The 16,441-nt window shown below is 44.5% G+C and overlaps 2 protein-coding genes across 3 annotated transcripts; both read right to left on the bottom strand.

Annotated features, from left to right (window-relative positions):
- Nucleotides 1-437: 437 nt before the first annotated feature.
- On the bottom strand, nt 438-11,836 carry srebf2 (sterol regulatory element binding transcription factor 2). Its single transcript, XM_005737955.1, has 18 exons — nt 11,495-11,836; nt 7,159-7,544; nt 6,767-6,959; nt 6,522-6,682; nt 6,178-6,330; nt 5,806-6,081; nt 5,589-5,703; nt 5,354-5,505; nt 4,608-4,809; nt 4,262-4,437; nt 3,704-3,953; nt 3,426-3,595; nt 3,168-3,339; nt 2,901-3,018; nt 2,640-2,749; nt 2,077-2,209; nt 1,304-1,475; nt 438-815 (listed from the first exon to the last, which is right to left on the bottom strand). Exons 1-18 carry the CDS (start codon nt 11,583-11,585, stop codon nt 618-620), a joined length of 3,228 nt encoding a protein of 1,075 aa, XP_005738012.1. The 5' UTR covers nt 11,586-11,836; the 3' UTR covers nt 438-617.
- Nucleotides 11,837-13,301: 1,465 nt separating this feature from the next.
- Nucleotides 13,302-16,436, bottom strand: LOC102203270 (uncharacterized). Of its 2 annotated transcripts, none has more exons than XM_005737953.2 (2): nt 16,027-16,436; nt 13,302-15,549 (listed from the first exon to the last, which is right to left on the bottom strand). In XM_005737953.2, the coding sequence occupies exons 1-2, from the start codon at nt 16,046-16,048 to the stop codon at nt 13,664-13,666; spliced, it is 1,908 nt and encodes a 635-aa protein (XP_005738010.1). In that variant the 5' UTR covers nt 16,049-16,436; the 3' UTR covers nt 13,302-13,663. The 2 variants fall into 2 exon arrangements, with proteins under 2 accessions (XP_005738010.1, XP_005738011.1); XM_005737954.2 differs by having other exon boundaries at nt 13,302-15,546.
- Nucleotides 16,437-16,441: the final 5 nt, after the last annotated feature.

The following is a 16,441-nucleotide window of genomic DNA, read 5'->3' as shown; positions in this document are numbered from 1 at the left end:
GATTGGAGTCTTTGAAGGTTTTATTCTGGCCCTCGGGCCTTATGTTTGACACCCTTCTAACTCTTTGTCTACCTTCTTTCCTCAGATTTCCTCCACTGTGCTATCTAAGAGGCCAAATGTGAAAAACTTAACAGTCTCAAAAAACAACAAATACATTTAATCTCAGAAGTGTGACTGATGATATGGTGAACTGAAGTGAAAGTTCTGGAAATGGTAAAAGTGATGGAGATTCATAATAAAAAATTTAAAAATATATATATATTATGTTCATAATGAACAAGATGAGTATCAGAAATGTACCGAGGTGATTTCTCACTTGAAGGATGGAACCATTTACAGTTTCACTACTGCGAATACTTGGAAGCTGATCGCTGTTGCAAATTCTATTATATATTTTTGAAATTTAATAAGCTACATTTAAAAAACAAAAACAAAAACAAAAAAAACATAAAATATGCCAAAAACCATTTCCTGCGGTGCCAAACTGCCAGCCTAAGAAATTCAGAATGACGAATCTCTTTCACTTCTTCCTCTCATTGAGGCCTGAACATAGAGAGTTCTGTCTTTATGATCCTTCGCATATTTCAGCTATCAGCACTATTATTAACATATCTGAATTAATCTCCCCAAAGCCCGACCTTGTGTTGTCCCTGTCTGTAGCACTGTGTGAGTTTTCTGAGTGCGCTGAGGTCCCTCTGGAAACCAGCCAACTGAGATCCAGGAGCCGGGCCAGGTTCTCCATTACTGCTGCTTCCCCGCTGCCATAAACTGGTCCTCAAAGTCAACAGGAGGTCACAAACCAGTAGCTCAACCCCCTTGGAGAAGAAAAAAAAAATGAAAACACAGCTGGGTTGGATATAGATGCACATAAAAAACCAAACCCCACAATTACCGGTAAATCTTAGCCGACGTGTATGCCAGAGAGATCAAATCTGAAAAGATATTCATTGTTGCTCAGTGTTAAGTGGTGGGGTGTGTTGTGGATGCGTGCAGATCAGGGAGGCCTCTGTACTGCACTGCAGACACATTGCACTCGGCTTCAGGATCATGCAATGCAACTACAATGCACCACAGCCACCTCCTGCCACCCACACTGCGCGCACACACAGCCCCACAACAGCCTGACCTGACCCTAACTCTGTGTGTGTGTGTTTATGTATGATTAAGCTTTAACTACAGTTAGTGCTGCACTGTGAGACAGTAACTTGTAATATATGGAAGACTCTTTGATGTCTGCATGCACTGCATGTATGAATGTAGGGGCCATGTTTGGTACATCTTTCAGGAACTGTTGATACCCTACCTTGTTCAGCCAGTTCCCAGACTGGGCGAGCGGCACTGAGATGCTGGAGCACAGGTAGCTGCTGCCTCTGTCACAGTAAGAAAGGCAGGCTATTGCCCCTTCTCCCTTCAGAGGGGACAGGCTCATCTGTACAGCCTTGCAGAGAAGCAGCACAGCCTTGGGCAGAGGATGGCTGGAATAGAGAGGGACATTTATCAGGTTATTGTGCTTTGTTTTTTTCCCCCCCTCCCACTTTGGATACAATTATTTTAGAAAAATCGGCACCTATAAGCAGTTTGTAGAACCACCAAGTGTGAATCAGATTTTTAATCATCAAATCTGCACAAGATTAAAGCGGATGGGGCCAATCCAGGGCTTTAAATGCAATAACAGGAGAAGAAATTAACTCGAACATGTTTACTGGAGGTGCGAAGGTGCACAAAGAATAAATAGCAAAGTGCAAAAAACTGATTTCTCTGTTGGCTTATGACTGTTCAGTCATAACATCTTAATTGAGTCAGCTTTATTGCCATTTTTGAAGACTGCAAACACAGTGCTGAATATAGAATATACACCTGTATGTGCTGCATGTTTCTGATTTAATTAAAACACAGCCAAGCAGATAAACAGATACCGCCAAATGTCTGCAGGACAGTTTTAATTTGCCTTGATATTGGCTAAATGCTGTGTAACATGTCAGTCGGTCAATTTTCATACCATTCCGTGACCTCTGTTGTTGGACATCCTGGAATAGACCACTCCCATTAAGGTAGAATATATTTCAGTGCACTTACTCAAGAATGTGCAGAGCTCTCGGCATTCGCTCAGCTTCTGCCAAAAGTGACTTCACTGCGACATCATCGCCCTGCAGCCAGTACACTGCAGCCTTCAGGACCACAGCCCACCAGCGACTCACTGGGTCCCCCACTGGAAGAGGGGAAAAAAAAAAAAAAAGTACATAAAAGAAGAAAAATTATGCATAAAGAAAATGTAGCTCAAACAGGTTGGTCAACCTTTTGGCGTTGTAGCTTTCCTGCTATTATCAAAAGCTGCATGCATGACTGTAAAACACTTCTTTTTTTGTAGGGCAGCGACCAGATTGTCACTGTGTTCTTATCCACTGCATTCATTTGTAGATGACTGTAAGCTGTGATAATACCACAAAACATTCATGTGGAAAGCGACTAGTGACTGACTATCAGTGTGCTGCTAGAGGAAAGTAAATCCATTCAGGCTGACAGTAATAACTCAGATTGCTATCTGCTTAGTTATCACAGAAGAAAACGTTCCCCCCCACGCAAAGATCTGTTCACGATTCTTATTAAACTGTCACGGTTCTTCTTCATATCAATCATACCTGGAATAGTGCTGTGACTGGGAGGAGTCGAGAAAGGGGGAGGTGGGGAAGGAGAGTCCTCTGTGCAGCTGTTCAACAGCTGCAGGAACTCCAGGGCGCTGGAAAACTCTCTGAAAGGGTAGAAGAAAAGATAAGCTAAAAGCAAATCTAAATCTAAAATTTACACCAAGCTGTGGAAAAAAACAAAACAAAACATAATCTATAAACATTAAAGTGTCTGAGTTTCTCGGTAGTGCGTTGCTGCTGCTATTCAGGCCTTACCCAGACTCGTTCTTGCGTTTTTCTGCTTCAGAGTCGCTCTGCGGCTGGATGAGGGTGTGAACGGCTCTCTCCAAAAGCTTCCTGCAGAAAGAGCGGTGCAGCTGGGCAATGGGGTCAGCTGGGAGGAAAGATCAACAGGAAAGCAGAGAGAACAGGAATATCACTCACGATTAACTTTTGAAAGAAGTTAACTGGATTATTTTATTTTGAATTCGAAGAAGTAAATTAGAGGAAACTTAAGGAGCAGCCCCAACATTTACAACATACCTGGGTCTCTCTGAGAAGTGTACACCCCATCGCCGTTTTCTGACTTCACTGACCAATCACAGCTCAGGAAGAACTGCCTCCCAAGTGGAGTGAAGAGCCAGCGCAGGCAGTCGGGGATCGTCTTGGTTTCTGATTGGTTGGCCACACTGTCAGCACAGCCCAGCAGGTAACCCTGAGAGACAGACGAGGTTCAAAACATGATAAAGTGCAAGCGAAGCCAAACATCAACAGTGATGATTTCAAAGGTGACACACTTACAGGGAGACAGGAGAGATGGTGGCCCAGCGCAGTGCGCAAGGCTATTGCGGCAGTGACATAAATCTGGGCGAGCTGTGTGGGGGCCATCTTGCCTTGGGCGCTCACGCTGAGGTTCACAGCGCTTAGAGAGAGCGACAGAGCCCACAGGCTGCTACGCTGAGGTAGCTTTCCTGTAGAGACAAAGAGGAAGCAGATAATGTATCTTCTCATCATGTCAACACGTGTGAAAAGTACAAAACCATCTGCTGGATTCCTGTCTGTGCATCCTAAACGCTTACCCGTGAGTTGCAACTGGCTGAGCTGGTGGTACACAAGTGCCGCGTCCCTCGCGCTGGTCCTCGCCTCCTCCCCTTCGTGCTTCCCTCCGACCTGGTGGACAAGCCAGCCCAGAGGAGTTGGGCGATGCAAGCAGTAGCGAATCACGTTCCAGGAGAGTGAGCAGACGAGGTCCAGCTTGGTTGAGGGAAGAGCTCTCGTCAAAACAGAGAGGCAAGTCTCTAAACTGGCCACTGCTGCTGTGTAATCTCCCTGTAGGAGAGAGAATCACATGAGAAATGGTAAAGTAGTCAGCGTAGACTGACGGAAGAGAAAAACCGAGAAGTTTGTGGCTTAGCTCTGAAAGATGCTAAAAGTAAAACCACGTGCAGAGGAACCTGGCTCAACTGAGACATCAAAAACAGTGAGAATTAAAGCACAAATCTGCAAAGTGCTCTGTAATAGAAAGAAAAACAAATCTTAGGTTACATCCAACTCTAAGAAGTTCTATTAATCCAACAGCATCAGAATAATGGTTTGTTTAAAACATCTCAAGTCCATCTGATCTGATCTGCACTCACTCTGTTGAGATGCAGGTCTGCTTGTTTGCGGTGCCTCCAGAAGGACACAGATTTTGGTGAGTGAAGCGGTGTGACTGGCTCCCACAGGTACAGCACCCTGACACAGCCCCACACTGCTCCCACTCCACTCAGCACCCACACCATCACCCACGGCAACAGGCAACGGAGCCAAGATGCTGGAGGACGGGAAGAAATGAAACATGTCAAAAACAATGTCAAATCTATGAGAGGATGGACAAACCTGTATTTTTAAGATTTTAACAAAGGATTTTCTAGGTGGTATGAACAGGAATCAGCAATTCATCAACTTCTGGGGTAAATTAAATTAAAGATCATTAATCCTCACCAAATTCCTGCGTGTGACTTGGAAACCAGACAAGCGTTCTAGATGGGCCGTGGCCTCCGGCAAGGGCAGGGCTGCTCGACGTCTCCGATCCCAGTAAAGATGGGAGAGGGTTCAGGGAGAGGCAGAAGAAAGTCAAGGCGCAGAGGAGCAGCCGAGAGCGATCCATCACACCAACCGAGGGAGAGTCCGGCTCGCTTTTTATCTAAGACACAGTAAGAGAGACGAAGAACAGGTTCACAGGGACGATAAATAATACTTTAAAGTCGATTTATAATCGCAAACCCTTGTTTTGCCCAAAATACATCTAGTGAAGCAAGCGGAAAAAGAAACCTTTTAAAACATCAACGTAAATCAAATTTTATCAAACAAGAAATCAGCTGTCTTGGAAAAATTTTCAAAAAAATGTGATAGCTTATGGGCGTTCACCGGCTAAAAGCTTTTACTGTGAAGCAAAGCGAGTGGGAGTAATGTGCAATAAAGCTTTTGTCGACAGAAAGAACTACAACCGCCTCAGGTATGAAGAACCAAAAAAAAAAAAAAAAAAACTCATTCTAATCTTCAAAGAGGCACTTTGAAGCTAAGAATAGGAAGTCTTTTAAAACTGCCACTGTCCTTCCTTTGACCTACATAAACACACTGAGCTAATCAGTTTGCTGACACTAAAACACTGCAGTCTGCTAAGCCACTGAGCCACAACCATACTGTGTGTGTGTGTGTGTGTGTGTGTGTGTGTGTCCTGTCCTCACCTGTTCATGATCCAATAAAGGGCTCCCTGGTTCTGAATCAACACAGTAAGGAGAGAACTGGTGAGGGGAACCAGAACCAGAATCTGAGGCCGGTGGTGACATCAGCACTACTTCCTCTTTGAGCTCCACATCTTCAGACAGCGTCACGGGCTCTGGGATTGAGAGAAAGTGTCAATGCATTGGACCTGCTGTGACTTCTGATCCGCTCGCAGCTTTAAGTAAAGTGAAGACTTACTGTTCTTCTGGTTGCCCATCTTAAGGGCCAGGTTCTCCTGGCGTAGTTTGTGATTAACCTGTTGCAAGTGCTTTATGTAGTCAATGGCCTTCCTAAGCACTCCTGACTTATGCATCTAAGAAGAAATACATGGAATTTAAAATGCTGAAAGCATATGATATTACCCAGACTTAGTAATTTATCTATTTATTTTAAAGGAGACAATAAAAATATTAACCTTTGCATCACTGCCCATGACCAGATCTCTGAGCTCGATGATCTTGTCGTTGATCGAGGATCTATACCTCTTCTCAATGATGTTGTGAGTTGTCCTCCTCTCGCCCTCCTTCACTACCCCTCCTGGCCCGACTCCTCCCGCTGTCACCTGGCACTGATCCATGCTTGGCCTAGCTGTGCTTTGACAAGAGCCTGGCTGTATCTGTTTGATTGGCAGCTTATCTCCTCCTCCCATCATAACAGGGACAGTGGTCAGGATGTTGCTGCTCATAAGTGTCTGGCGAACGAAAACAAACACAAAAACAGTTTTTAGTCTTAATCATAACCTTTGTTTGCATGTAAATAGCAGTGTTGAATCATGCACAGTGCATACCGGGACTTGCAGAGCTGTGTTTTGGATGGGTGTGGTCAGGGTGGTGATGCCTGCAGGACTCTGCATGGTAGACAGCACCTGTGTCCCATCTGGTTTCAGAGTTGTGAGAACCAGTGAGTCCGTCTTAAGAATCTGAGGCTGCTGGACCAAAACCTGAGTGAAGACAACCATAAATTGAACGTTTTCATGTTTGCTTGATTATCACTGTGAAACTAAATATTATGTTAGGGGTTATGTTTGCAGTAACTTGGGGTAAAATTATTTAGGTAAGCTTTGGTGAAATATTCTGATAGCAGAAACTTTGTTTACTCATCCAATCCTGCTAACAACTGAGGATTACTTACAGGTACTTGTTGCACCTGCTGTTGCACAGTGTGGACTGCAGTGGGCGCTGTGGAGATGGTCTGGATGGTTTGACCTGTTGGGGTCAGAACACGCTGGTGCTGAATGGCCACTGGCTGAAGCTGAGGTGACGTCATGATGCTTTGCATTTGTGGCTGGAGGACTGGAGTGACGAGAGTGAAAACAAAAATGATATTTAGGAAAAATGAAAAGCCAAATTAAATTGCATTCCCTGCTCTGTACTCACCTTGGAAGCCAGGAGCAGGGCTCTGCTGGCAAATGACAGGGTTCTGAATGAAGCGGGACTGTCCGCCATTGGAGGCAATCATCACTGTCTGGGCTGCTTGTGTCTGTATGGGCATGGGTGTTTGGCTGTGGGTCTGAACCAGGGTGTGAACTGGAAAGCTTTGAGTCTGCATGGGGATGCCCTGGGTGTGCATCTACATTCAAAAACAGAAAAACAGATTGTAGTTGTCTTTGTTTATCTGTTACAGTTTTTAAGCAGTCTGAAAATGTTTTACGTCAGCAGAAGCACCACTACAGCACTAGCCCATCACTGTAACAGTCAGACTACAGCTTTCTCCACTCCTAATAGGACTGTATGAGTAGCGTGTGAGAAAGCGTCAGGTAAATCTGTACCTGGATGGTTGTCTGGGCTGCCTGTTGGGGTTGAGGCTGGATGGGTTGGACCATCTGAGGCCTTGGCTGAAGGAGTGGAGGGCTGCGGGTCACCTGTTGCTGCACTGAAGCGTTGGTTGGGGGGGAGGGGGTTTGTGCGGGAGTGAGGGGAGGGGTGAGGAGTACTGAATGTGGGGACAGTGTCTGGGAGGAGGTGAAGCAAGCGTTGGAACTCTGGTAGGCAGCATTGGTTGAGGGCTGCGGTGTCTGGGGAGTCTGAGCAATTTGAGGTTGAGGCCGAGGGGTGGAGGTGACTCCACCACCCTGTAGAGAGCCTGCTGAGTTCATCTGATCCTCGAACAAGTCTGGGAAGTCTCCCACCTGATTGCTGACAAACTGCAGCATCTCTGAAAATAGGGAGAAAGTAAACAGACAAGAAGTCAAAAACATCATCTGAGGTGTATCTGAACATCTCCGCAAGTCTCCTCTGTAAGTGAGGCCTCGTGCAGAATATTGAGGTTGCTCCAGTGTAGATCAGTCAAAGATATGAACACTATTTATTGCAAAGATATGAATAGAATCTTCAAGACCTGACCTTGAATTGACAGATATCCACACAAGCACAGCTACTGTTCTGGTCATAAATCAGTATAAAGAAACCTTCAAACAGAAGGCCTTGAAGAGGTTTGATGTAATCTCAATTGATGCCACAAAAGAGATAGGCATGAAGAATCGAGCAGCTCTGAAAGGTGTGATAGACAGATACATGCCCCCCACTCACTCACTCACCCACCCACCGACATTGTGTATGCTGGTGCTCGTGGTTTGGCAACATGACAATATGCACTCAGTTGCCAGTTCATTAGACCCATCGTACTGAATCTAAAACAAACTGCCTCTTCGTGAGGAGAGGTTTTATTAGGAAACAATGATCAACTTAATGTCTTGATTATTTTTGGGAATTATTTTTGTATATGAGGTTTAAGTATAGGGTAAAATATTAAGCATTTTTGGAAATTTAGTTTGAAAAACATCACTGATAGAAATAGTGTTGAGACAAAATATCAATACACTTACATAATCATATCACAGCCTCTTTCAATATGTTCCCAGCACATTCTTGCCAAATGCAGTATTGTGCCAAAGTCTTGAACCACCACTCATTTCTTTATATTTTGCTATAAAAATGGGTAATATGTGCAGCTATTTATCAAAACTAAACAGTATTTAGGGCAAAGTGAGCTTTTGTACACTTGTAACAAGCCTGAGAGTCAAAATCTGGTATGACTGGCAGCCTGATCTCTCTTAGGCACCTATCATGTCATTTCTTTAGGTAGTCTTCAGAAATACTTCTCCAGACTTCTTGAAGGACATTCAAAGCTCTTGTTTGGATGTTGGCTGTCCTCTGTCAGGATGATCCCATGCCGCTTCAATTATGTTGGGTTCTGGGATCTGGGGAAGCCAATCCATCACTGACTGCGCTCCAATGTCTGTTTTTCTATCCAGGCATGCTTTTACTGGGTTGGCAGTGTGTTTGGGACCACTGTCTGGATGCTGGAAAATGAAGTAGCTGCCAATAAGATACTTCCAGATGTTACTGTATGGTGGAACAAATCTGATGGTACTATTGACTCTTTTGGAACAACTGTGTTGGTCCAAATGATTGTCTTGCTAAGTATTATTTACTTTAGTAATTTGAAGGTTAACGTTTCTAAAAGGAATCCCCTTTCAAAAAAGACAACGACAACTGAAAACACTTTTGACATATAGTATCCCATGTGGTTGAAGCTTGTCTGCCTATGTGATTGATTGTGCCTATGCCCTTAGCTCCCAGGGTCAGCGCAGCGTCAATAAGCTGAGCCTGTAACCTTGAACTTTGTCTTAATGTGAGGCGGAGAAATCAGACAATACAAAAGACAAAGAACTTTTTGTCAAGTGTAAGTGTTAAATCACTAAGCGCACAACCCTTAGACACCACATATCAATACACCCGAGAAGCCCTGCAAGCCACATGTTAAATTTAACTACAGTCACTACTTTGCAGCCTCAAAGTGAGTGATTGTTTCCTGCATTGAGTGATTTTTTAGGCATCAGGAAAATACAAGGCCACTGTATAATACAGTACTATAACACCTTTTTAAAGACATACATAGTTATCAATCACGCTGCAGTGAAACATGTTCTGCATCTATTACGGCTGCAATAAAATTAATACTTCCCTTTTTGGTGATTTGATTTCTACATTTTTTTTAGCACAATATCGCTGCAGGACATTTTGTGTTTCTACTTTAATGGTGTAATGTTTGAAACAAACGCAACACAAAAAGCACTGGGGTACAAGAATAGATGCTTGAAGCTGGAAAGCGAAGAAGGAAAACTCACAAACTTTTTAAAACACCAAAAGGTTCTCAGATATGTTTGGAAAAGAAGCCAACATCCTGTCAGCTTTGTCTTTGATCACTCGCTGCATTTTAGCACAGCGTACAAAAACAAAAAAAGGCGTTCGTTCCCATCAGTGTGAAGGGTTGCCGACTCCAGACATGAATTGAAATCCAACAAGTCTTTAAAATGAACTCATGTGTGTTTAGATCTCATCTTGGATAATATATCATATCTGCATTTCTACTGCTGCAAAATCTCAAGCTGTAAAAAAGAGATCAACAGTCCAACACTAGCAGCAGAGAGGTCAAGGCCAGTAATTCATGCACTGATAGCCATGACTGAAGTCTGCATGTGACCTGTGTTGACATGACATTGAGAGGTAAAGAAACAGTAATGACCACTTTCGAAACCAATAAAAGGGAAACACTGTGATGCTTTCTTTGAAAAGTGAGCCCAGAGGAGTGCAGGACGGGATTTCACATAAGCATCACAGGAACACTAAATGGGCTTCCTCTCAGAACCGTTTCTACCAACCATCCAGTCGAATTTACACTTACAGTAAGGCACTCGCACACTTCAACACCTCGAGGGGAGGGGGTTACAGTGGCTGACAGAACAAAGCACCTCTGAGCCCATGGAGCTCCAGACCGAGACTCCGACACAAAGGGTAAATCCATTAAATGGGGGTGTAGGGCGAGGGTGAGGGTGCAGTGGGGGACAATTTTGTGGGCTGCTGAGAGCAAAGAAAATAAGTTACATAAGCAGAGCAGCAGTTGTTAAGTGAATAATTGGAAAAGCAAGAATGTTCAACATTAATACAGAGTCAAATGCACAAAAGAAAAGCTTGTGACTAATCTGAATTTGCAGCAGTTAAATGCTTTTCCTCATGGGAAACCTGCATTTCCCCCCCCACACAGCTGCAGGCAAAATGCACTGAGTGAAGCAAAAGTCAAGTTAGGATCAGTCAAACCTCAACAGTCATTTGACTTTCACACAATCTGCACATTCTTCTTTTGACACAGTGATTAAGTGAGATTAAATAGCTGTGACTGGGCTGTTCACGAGAGAGAATTAACACCAGATGCCACAGGCAGGTAGGTTTTCAAACCCATGCATAGTAATCTTTATTGGGCTTTGCATGATCTCAGTTAGAGCACTTTGGTTGTATGCTGATGAGTAATTTAAACTTAACACAACCAATTCATCCCATACTGTGCGTCACACACACACAAATTCACCAGTGTATCAATCCGGTCTGGTGGGTTAGCATTCAGTAAAATTCCACCCTAATAAAAAGCTGGTGACTCTGCGTTGGCCAGCCTCACACCAAAAGCCCCCATCCTTTCACTGTGTGCCAAAGGGTGAAACATGTTTTGATAACAGGGAAGTTGGAACAAGGATGCTGTTTGTTCACAGGGTACAGGCCCACAGAGTACAAAAGGCTATCTGTTTTATTTATTTATTTACTTATTTTTGACAGAGATGTTGTCCCACAGATGATGCTCAATTAGGTCTGCAGAAGCAAAAAGATGCTCAAGTAGGAGGAAAAGCTTTCTTCAAAAACAAGAAGGTCAGAAAGTAACTGACACTTCTTATGGAGGAGTCAAGACAACACAACAGTATCACTTCTTCATCTTTTAGTTTATGTTCATTGTTTGTTTGTTTTGGGTTTTTGTTTGTTGTTGTTTTTTGGGGGTGGGGTGGGGGGTATTAGAGAAACAAATAAAGAAAATAGACAAGGATAATGCCAAAATAAGAGAGCATTCGAGGACTACTAAATATAAGTGGTCTCTATTTTCCTGAGTGGTATCTTGAATACTTAAACATTGTCGCAAGAATTAAGAGCCAGAGCTGCTCATCTCCTTCCGCTCGGCAGGAAGAACAGCTGTCGGGCTAAACGGAAACAGGCCAACACTCGTGAAACACAGCTTAACCTTCCTATTATTTTTTTTTTAACGGTGACACGGACACTCACCGTCAATGTCTCCCAAGGTGAATTCGTCCCCTAATTCCGCTAAAGTCGGGTCCATGTTCTCCATGGTGGAGATATATTCCCCGCTGTCCATCCTATCTGTCAGCAGCTCTCCTCTCCGGTTGTCAACGGAGGGACAAAACAAACAAGGTCCACGAGGTCCTCCGTGGGCGTTCGGCAACGCCTACCACACAGCTAACTGACCGCGGAATATGTCCTCTCAACCCCAAAACAACAGAAGCCCCAAGAGAGGAGCACTTCTACACCGATAAACTCATTGGCATCAATTTATGTTTGAGGCGACGCCATCTTGTTTCACGCTCATTACGTCATTCACAAACAGACTCCGTGGCCCATAGCGGGATCTGATTGGCTGAGACCAATTCGTTCTTGTCATGAGACCAGTCATCATCGTCCAATGACAGGCCCGTATTCGCCGTGGTCTGATAGTACGTCAACTATCAGAAGCTTGGGTGTCATTTGAATAAACCGCTCCCCCTACCTTCACGAAAAGCACTCGACCTCGGTGGACAAATGCAGCTCCTTGGAAAAGATGACGGCGATAAACCCACACAGTCATTCTGCAGTCATTCGCCAAACACACAGTTTCACTCGTTTCTTCTATTTTGCCACAGCTAACGTGATAAGCATGTTTTCCAGCGTACAGATTAATACTATCGTATTTATTATTTACATTTTAAAGCTTTCAAGATTACAAGTTGTGTTATAGAAAAAAGGGTTAATGGCATATACTCCAAATTTTACTTTTTAAGCATAAAAATTGTATGATATTGTGTTAATAAAAAATGAAAGAACTACAGTTGAGCTACCCATCGACTCTATTGGGTAGGTAATCAATCACATTTAGGCATGTAGATAAGGTCGAAATGACCTGCTAAAGTTCAAACTGAGCATCAGAAACACGGGAGAAATATGGGAGTTTAAGTTGCTGCGCTGTGTGTTTTAGCAACTGCTGATCTACAGGGATTCTGTCCCCTTAGTACCAACTTACCATCGCACCACAGTGTACCTGAGTATTGTTGCTGATCATGCCCATCCAGTTATAACTACAGTGTACCTTTCTTCTGATGGTTCACAGGAACCATCAGCAGTATAACACAACCATAAAGCTGACATCATCTCAAACTGGTTTCTTGAACATGAGTTCATTGTACTCAAATGGCCACCACGGTCACAAGACGTCAGTCCAACAGAGCATCTTTGGGACATTGTTGTTGAATCCATGCCAGGAAAAATTAAGTCAGCTCTGAAGGCAAAAGGACGTCCAACCAGGTATTAGTGTACCTAACAAAGTCATCAAATCTACACATTTAAAATGGCACAGATCTTAATTCTAAGCACCATCACATTTTTACCTAATGTGTTTGCAGAATTCTTCAAATGGAGAACCATAGTTGTACTTTTTAACCAATAAATCAACTCCACACATATGGCATTATAAAAAGATAACACAAATATAATACCACAAGAAAAGGAAAAAAGAAGGCCAAAAACGTTAGTTCTTGCAACAATATTTGTATTTTTTTAATTTCACAGCAAAAACATGAACACATCAGTGAACTGCTGACTCATTTCCAGCAGATGTGTTGCCTGTATTAACCTGTGTTAATACATAACTGGATAACTCTCCTGGTTTACATATTACGTGACAATAAACGCAGCCAATCGTTGCATATCTTTCATTATGGAAACTGATGAGGTGCTTAAGATGACTTTTTTCTGTTTATAATACTCACTGTATTTATTTATTTTTTAAGTATGATGTGTGCTCAAGGACTAAAGTGTGTTTTAATACCAACCAGCAATGAAATGAACATGTTTAAAAATAAGAAACAACAGAATCAACACCCATCTAATATGTCTTTCAGTCGTCCCACACAAGTGCAAATGTCATGGATTATTCAGCCTCGGCTTGAACCAACATTTAGAGTAAGAAATTTCTACCTTTTCTTTCAAAAAGTGGTTTCATATTAATACCGCATACAACTTTATTACACAGATGTTGTTGCTAGCAGTGCATCTTTAATCATTTACATCCGTGTAAAAATATCCTTCACTGCAGTAAGCTACTGTGTTGTGTGGTGTTTACTTGTGAAGGTGGAAAAATAAATCTCTTACATCCTGGATTTGGACTCTACGCTCAGCCTGTATTTATTTGTTCCAGTAGATTTCATAAGACTTCTTCTCTGAGTAGGAAGCCTCCGTCGTTCCTGTGCCGCTTCTCACTTTTTCCTTCACCACTTTCACCACCAGACCACCAGCGAGGGCGATGCCGGCTGCAGCTTTGCCGATTTCGGCCACTGCGCTCAGGATGCGCGCTGTTGTCGACATGGTGCCCCACGGGTCTGATGCAACCCTGCTGGCTGCTGTTGCCACACTGGGCCCTGTTACCCCACACACAGCACCAGCGGCCACTTCCTGAGCTAAGGCGGCAGCACACTGAGGAGTCCCAGTGGCTGTTGACGCTAAACTACCCTGAGCTACTCCTGCTGCTGCTGCAGTTTCAGCTCCACCGAGGGCAGCTGCTCCCTCCAGAGCTGCTCCTAAAGCAGCCCCACCTGCCATGGTGCATCCCACACCGGCCGCCACCCCGACTGCAGTGGCCCCTATGATACTAACCTGGCTGAGGGTATCTAAAGCACCTTCTGCAGGACTGGAAGCCTCAGCGCTAGCAATGGCTCCAACAGAACTACCCAGAACGCCACCTGTTGCTGCGCCTAGAGCCACTGCAGTTTTCCCCGAGGCTGCTGCCACTATGGCGCCCACGGCGTTCCCCACACCTGAGCCTCCCGCCACAGACATCCCAGCTAACTGAGCTGCAGCAAAACCAACCGAGTTCCCAACAAGAGATGCCCCAGCTGCGGCTGCCAAAGGGGCAGCCGCTCCAAAAACTGCCCCAACTGCCATGCCAGTGGCTCCAGCAGCCACCAGGACCTTAACTCTCTCCAGCACCATGGGAGAGAGCGCGGCTTCCCTCCTGAAACGAATTAGTGACGACCGGACAGATGGCCGCCGGCTGACAGCTCTGTCGTGGCCCCGATGTCGGCCTCTGATCTGGTCTCTCAGCAGGCTGAAAGGACTGCTTCTGCTCTCCTTTGCCCATCTCTCCACCCTAAGATCATCTTCACTTCCTCTTTCTACCCCTTTCCTCTGGAGCTCTTGTAATCCTCTCTCGCTGCTTCCTGCTATGTCAGACTCTAAAACACATTTCCTTCTTTTTGCAAGTTTAGCTCCCTCTTCAGTTCTGCATTTACTTCCTTCTTGGTCTTCACCATCTGCTTGCCCTCGCTCTCGCAAAATCCTATTCTGCTCCTCCCTGATTGCAGCCTCTGCCTCTAAAAACATAGTGTTAGTATAAAACCCTCCGTTACTCTGCCTCACCATACTGTCTACCTTCACCAAGAGCTCTTTAACCTGTGCTGTGTTACTGGGGTCTTTGTTGTTGAGCACATGGTACCTACCCCCACACTTGTCTATCAGAGCCCTCAGCCCAGGAGGTGCAGTCATGTTCAGATATTCTTCTATCCCCATTCCCTCTAGGTCATCCCCCCTTGTAAAAAGAACCACTGTATGGTGAAATACAGCATCCTCCCCAAATATCTTGGCCAGCTCACAAACAGCCTGGTTCTCGTTGTCTGTGTATCGTCCTATTGGCACTACAAGGAGGAAAGCGTGGGGGCCAGGGGCAGAGAGAGACACGCATTTGGCAATCTCTGCGTGAATCTGCTCCACACTGAGGTGAGTGTCTCCAAAGCCTGGCATGTCAACAACCATGATTCGCCTCCTCTGTGGGACGGCCCGGCCATCTTCTTCAGCGAGCTCACTGTTTCCCATCTCGCAAATCTGAGTGACAGAGCTGGCGCTGACCTGTGACAGGAACTGCCTGCGGCCCAGGATGGTGTTCCCAGATGCACTCTTGCCAGATCCGGTCTTTCCAACAAGGACCAGTCTGAGGTCTTCGCTACACATGGTCTCAGAGTCGACTCCTTCCTTCTCACCCTCCATGTGTACTGGTTCCTTGTTCCCCTCCTCGTCTTCTAACAGAACATTAGGAGCAGAAAACGTTTGGCGTTAACGCTCAGACTACTGTAAATGTTTTTTTGAAATGTTCACTGCAAATGTAATGACCAATGGAAAAGCAGACAGCAACCAAGGCTTGTATTATCTCCACTTTGTGTCGTTGGGAAAGATAACAGCAATGTAATGAGCTTTGTCAAGTGAGAGCATCAGGAAGCTTCTTGCACATAAACAAAACAGCAATAGGCTAGCTACAGGCAAGAGGGACGCGAAGCTAGCAACATCCACTAGGTGGTTAAATTAAATGTCTAACTTTAACACCACCCAGTGACAACATACCCTGAAACTAAAAATCAAATGTCGAATGAAGAGCTCACGCTTTAATCTCGTTAATTAGACTGCCTGCTAATAATTCAGCCTTAGCACGTTAACAGCTTTAGCTTAGCTTTCGTTAGCAAGTCGCTAACTTTGACAGAAACATCAAAGAGTGATCTTACCACAGTACAAATGATGAAACATTTCGCAGAGAGACTAAAAGGCCGTTTCTTCTCTGCATGCCAGCTTCCCCTTCATCCTCTACATGCGGCGACAGATGGGCTGAAGTCAAACTGTTCTGCCTGCATATGAAATGCAAACACTGGACTTTGTGTCTTTGATGGTTTCCTGCCCTCTGTCGGTTCATCTGCTCGACAAAACAAATGTAGCAGGTCTGTGGAGCACAGAGGGGGCTGCTTTCAGCCGCTCTCATGTTCACGCTTGATTTGGAAGATTACTTTCTTCTTCTTTTTTTTTTTTTACCTCCATCCTGACACAATAGCAAGAGGTTTGTGTGTCTTCCCGGGCTCGAACCGGTAACCTTTTGTTTGCTATTATACAAATTGAGTAAACGCCAAAGTGTAGAGTTGTCACATA

The sequence above is a fragment of the Pundamilia nyererei genome, unplaced genomic scaffold (assembly GCF_000239375.1).
Source record: "Pundamilia nyererei isolate P.nyererei 1_Seehausen unplaced genomic scaffold, PunNye1.0 scaffold00081, whole genome shotgun sequence".
Classification (NCBI taxonomy): domain Eukaryota; kingdom Metazoa; phylum Chordata; class Actinopteri; order Cichliformes; family Cichlidae; genus Pundamilia; species Pundamilia nyererei.
This window is presented reverse-complemented; position numbering and strand designations above follow the sequence as displayed.

What these genes read in the sequence shown, in the direction of transcription:
- LOC102203270 (XM_005737953.2), bottom strand. Translation starts at nt 16,048, where the DNA reads ATGTTTCATCATTTGTACTGTG. An exon ending in GTTTCATCATTTGTACTGTG is followed by an intron (nt 15,550 to 16,026) that starts GTAAGATCACTC and finishes ATGTTCTGTTAG; the next exon opens with AAGACGAGGAGGGGAACAAG.
- srebf2 (XM_005737955.1), bottom strand. Translation starts at nt 11,585, where the DNA reads ATGGACAGCGGGGAATATATCTCCACCATGGAGAACATGGACCCGACT. An exon ending in CAGCCAGTTGCAACTCACGG is followed by an intron (nt 3,596 to 3,703) that starts GTAAGCGTTTAG and finishes TTGTCTCTACAG; the next exon opens with GAAAGCTACCTCAGCGTAGC. An exon ending in ACCATCTCTCCTGTCTCCCT is followed by an intron (nt 3,340 to 3,425) that starts GTAAGTGTGTCA and finishes TCTGTCTCTCAG; the next exon opens with GGTTACCTGCTGGGCTGTGC.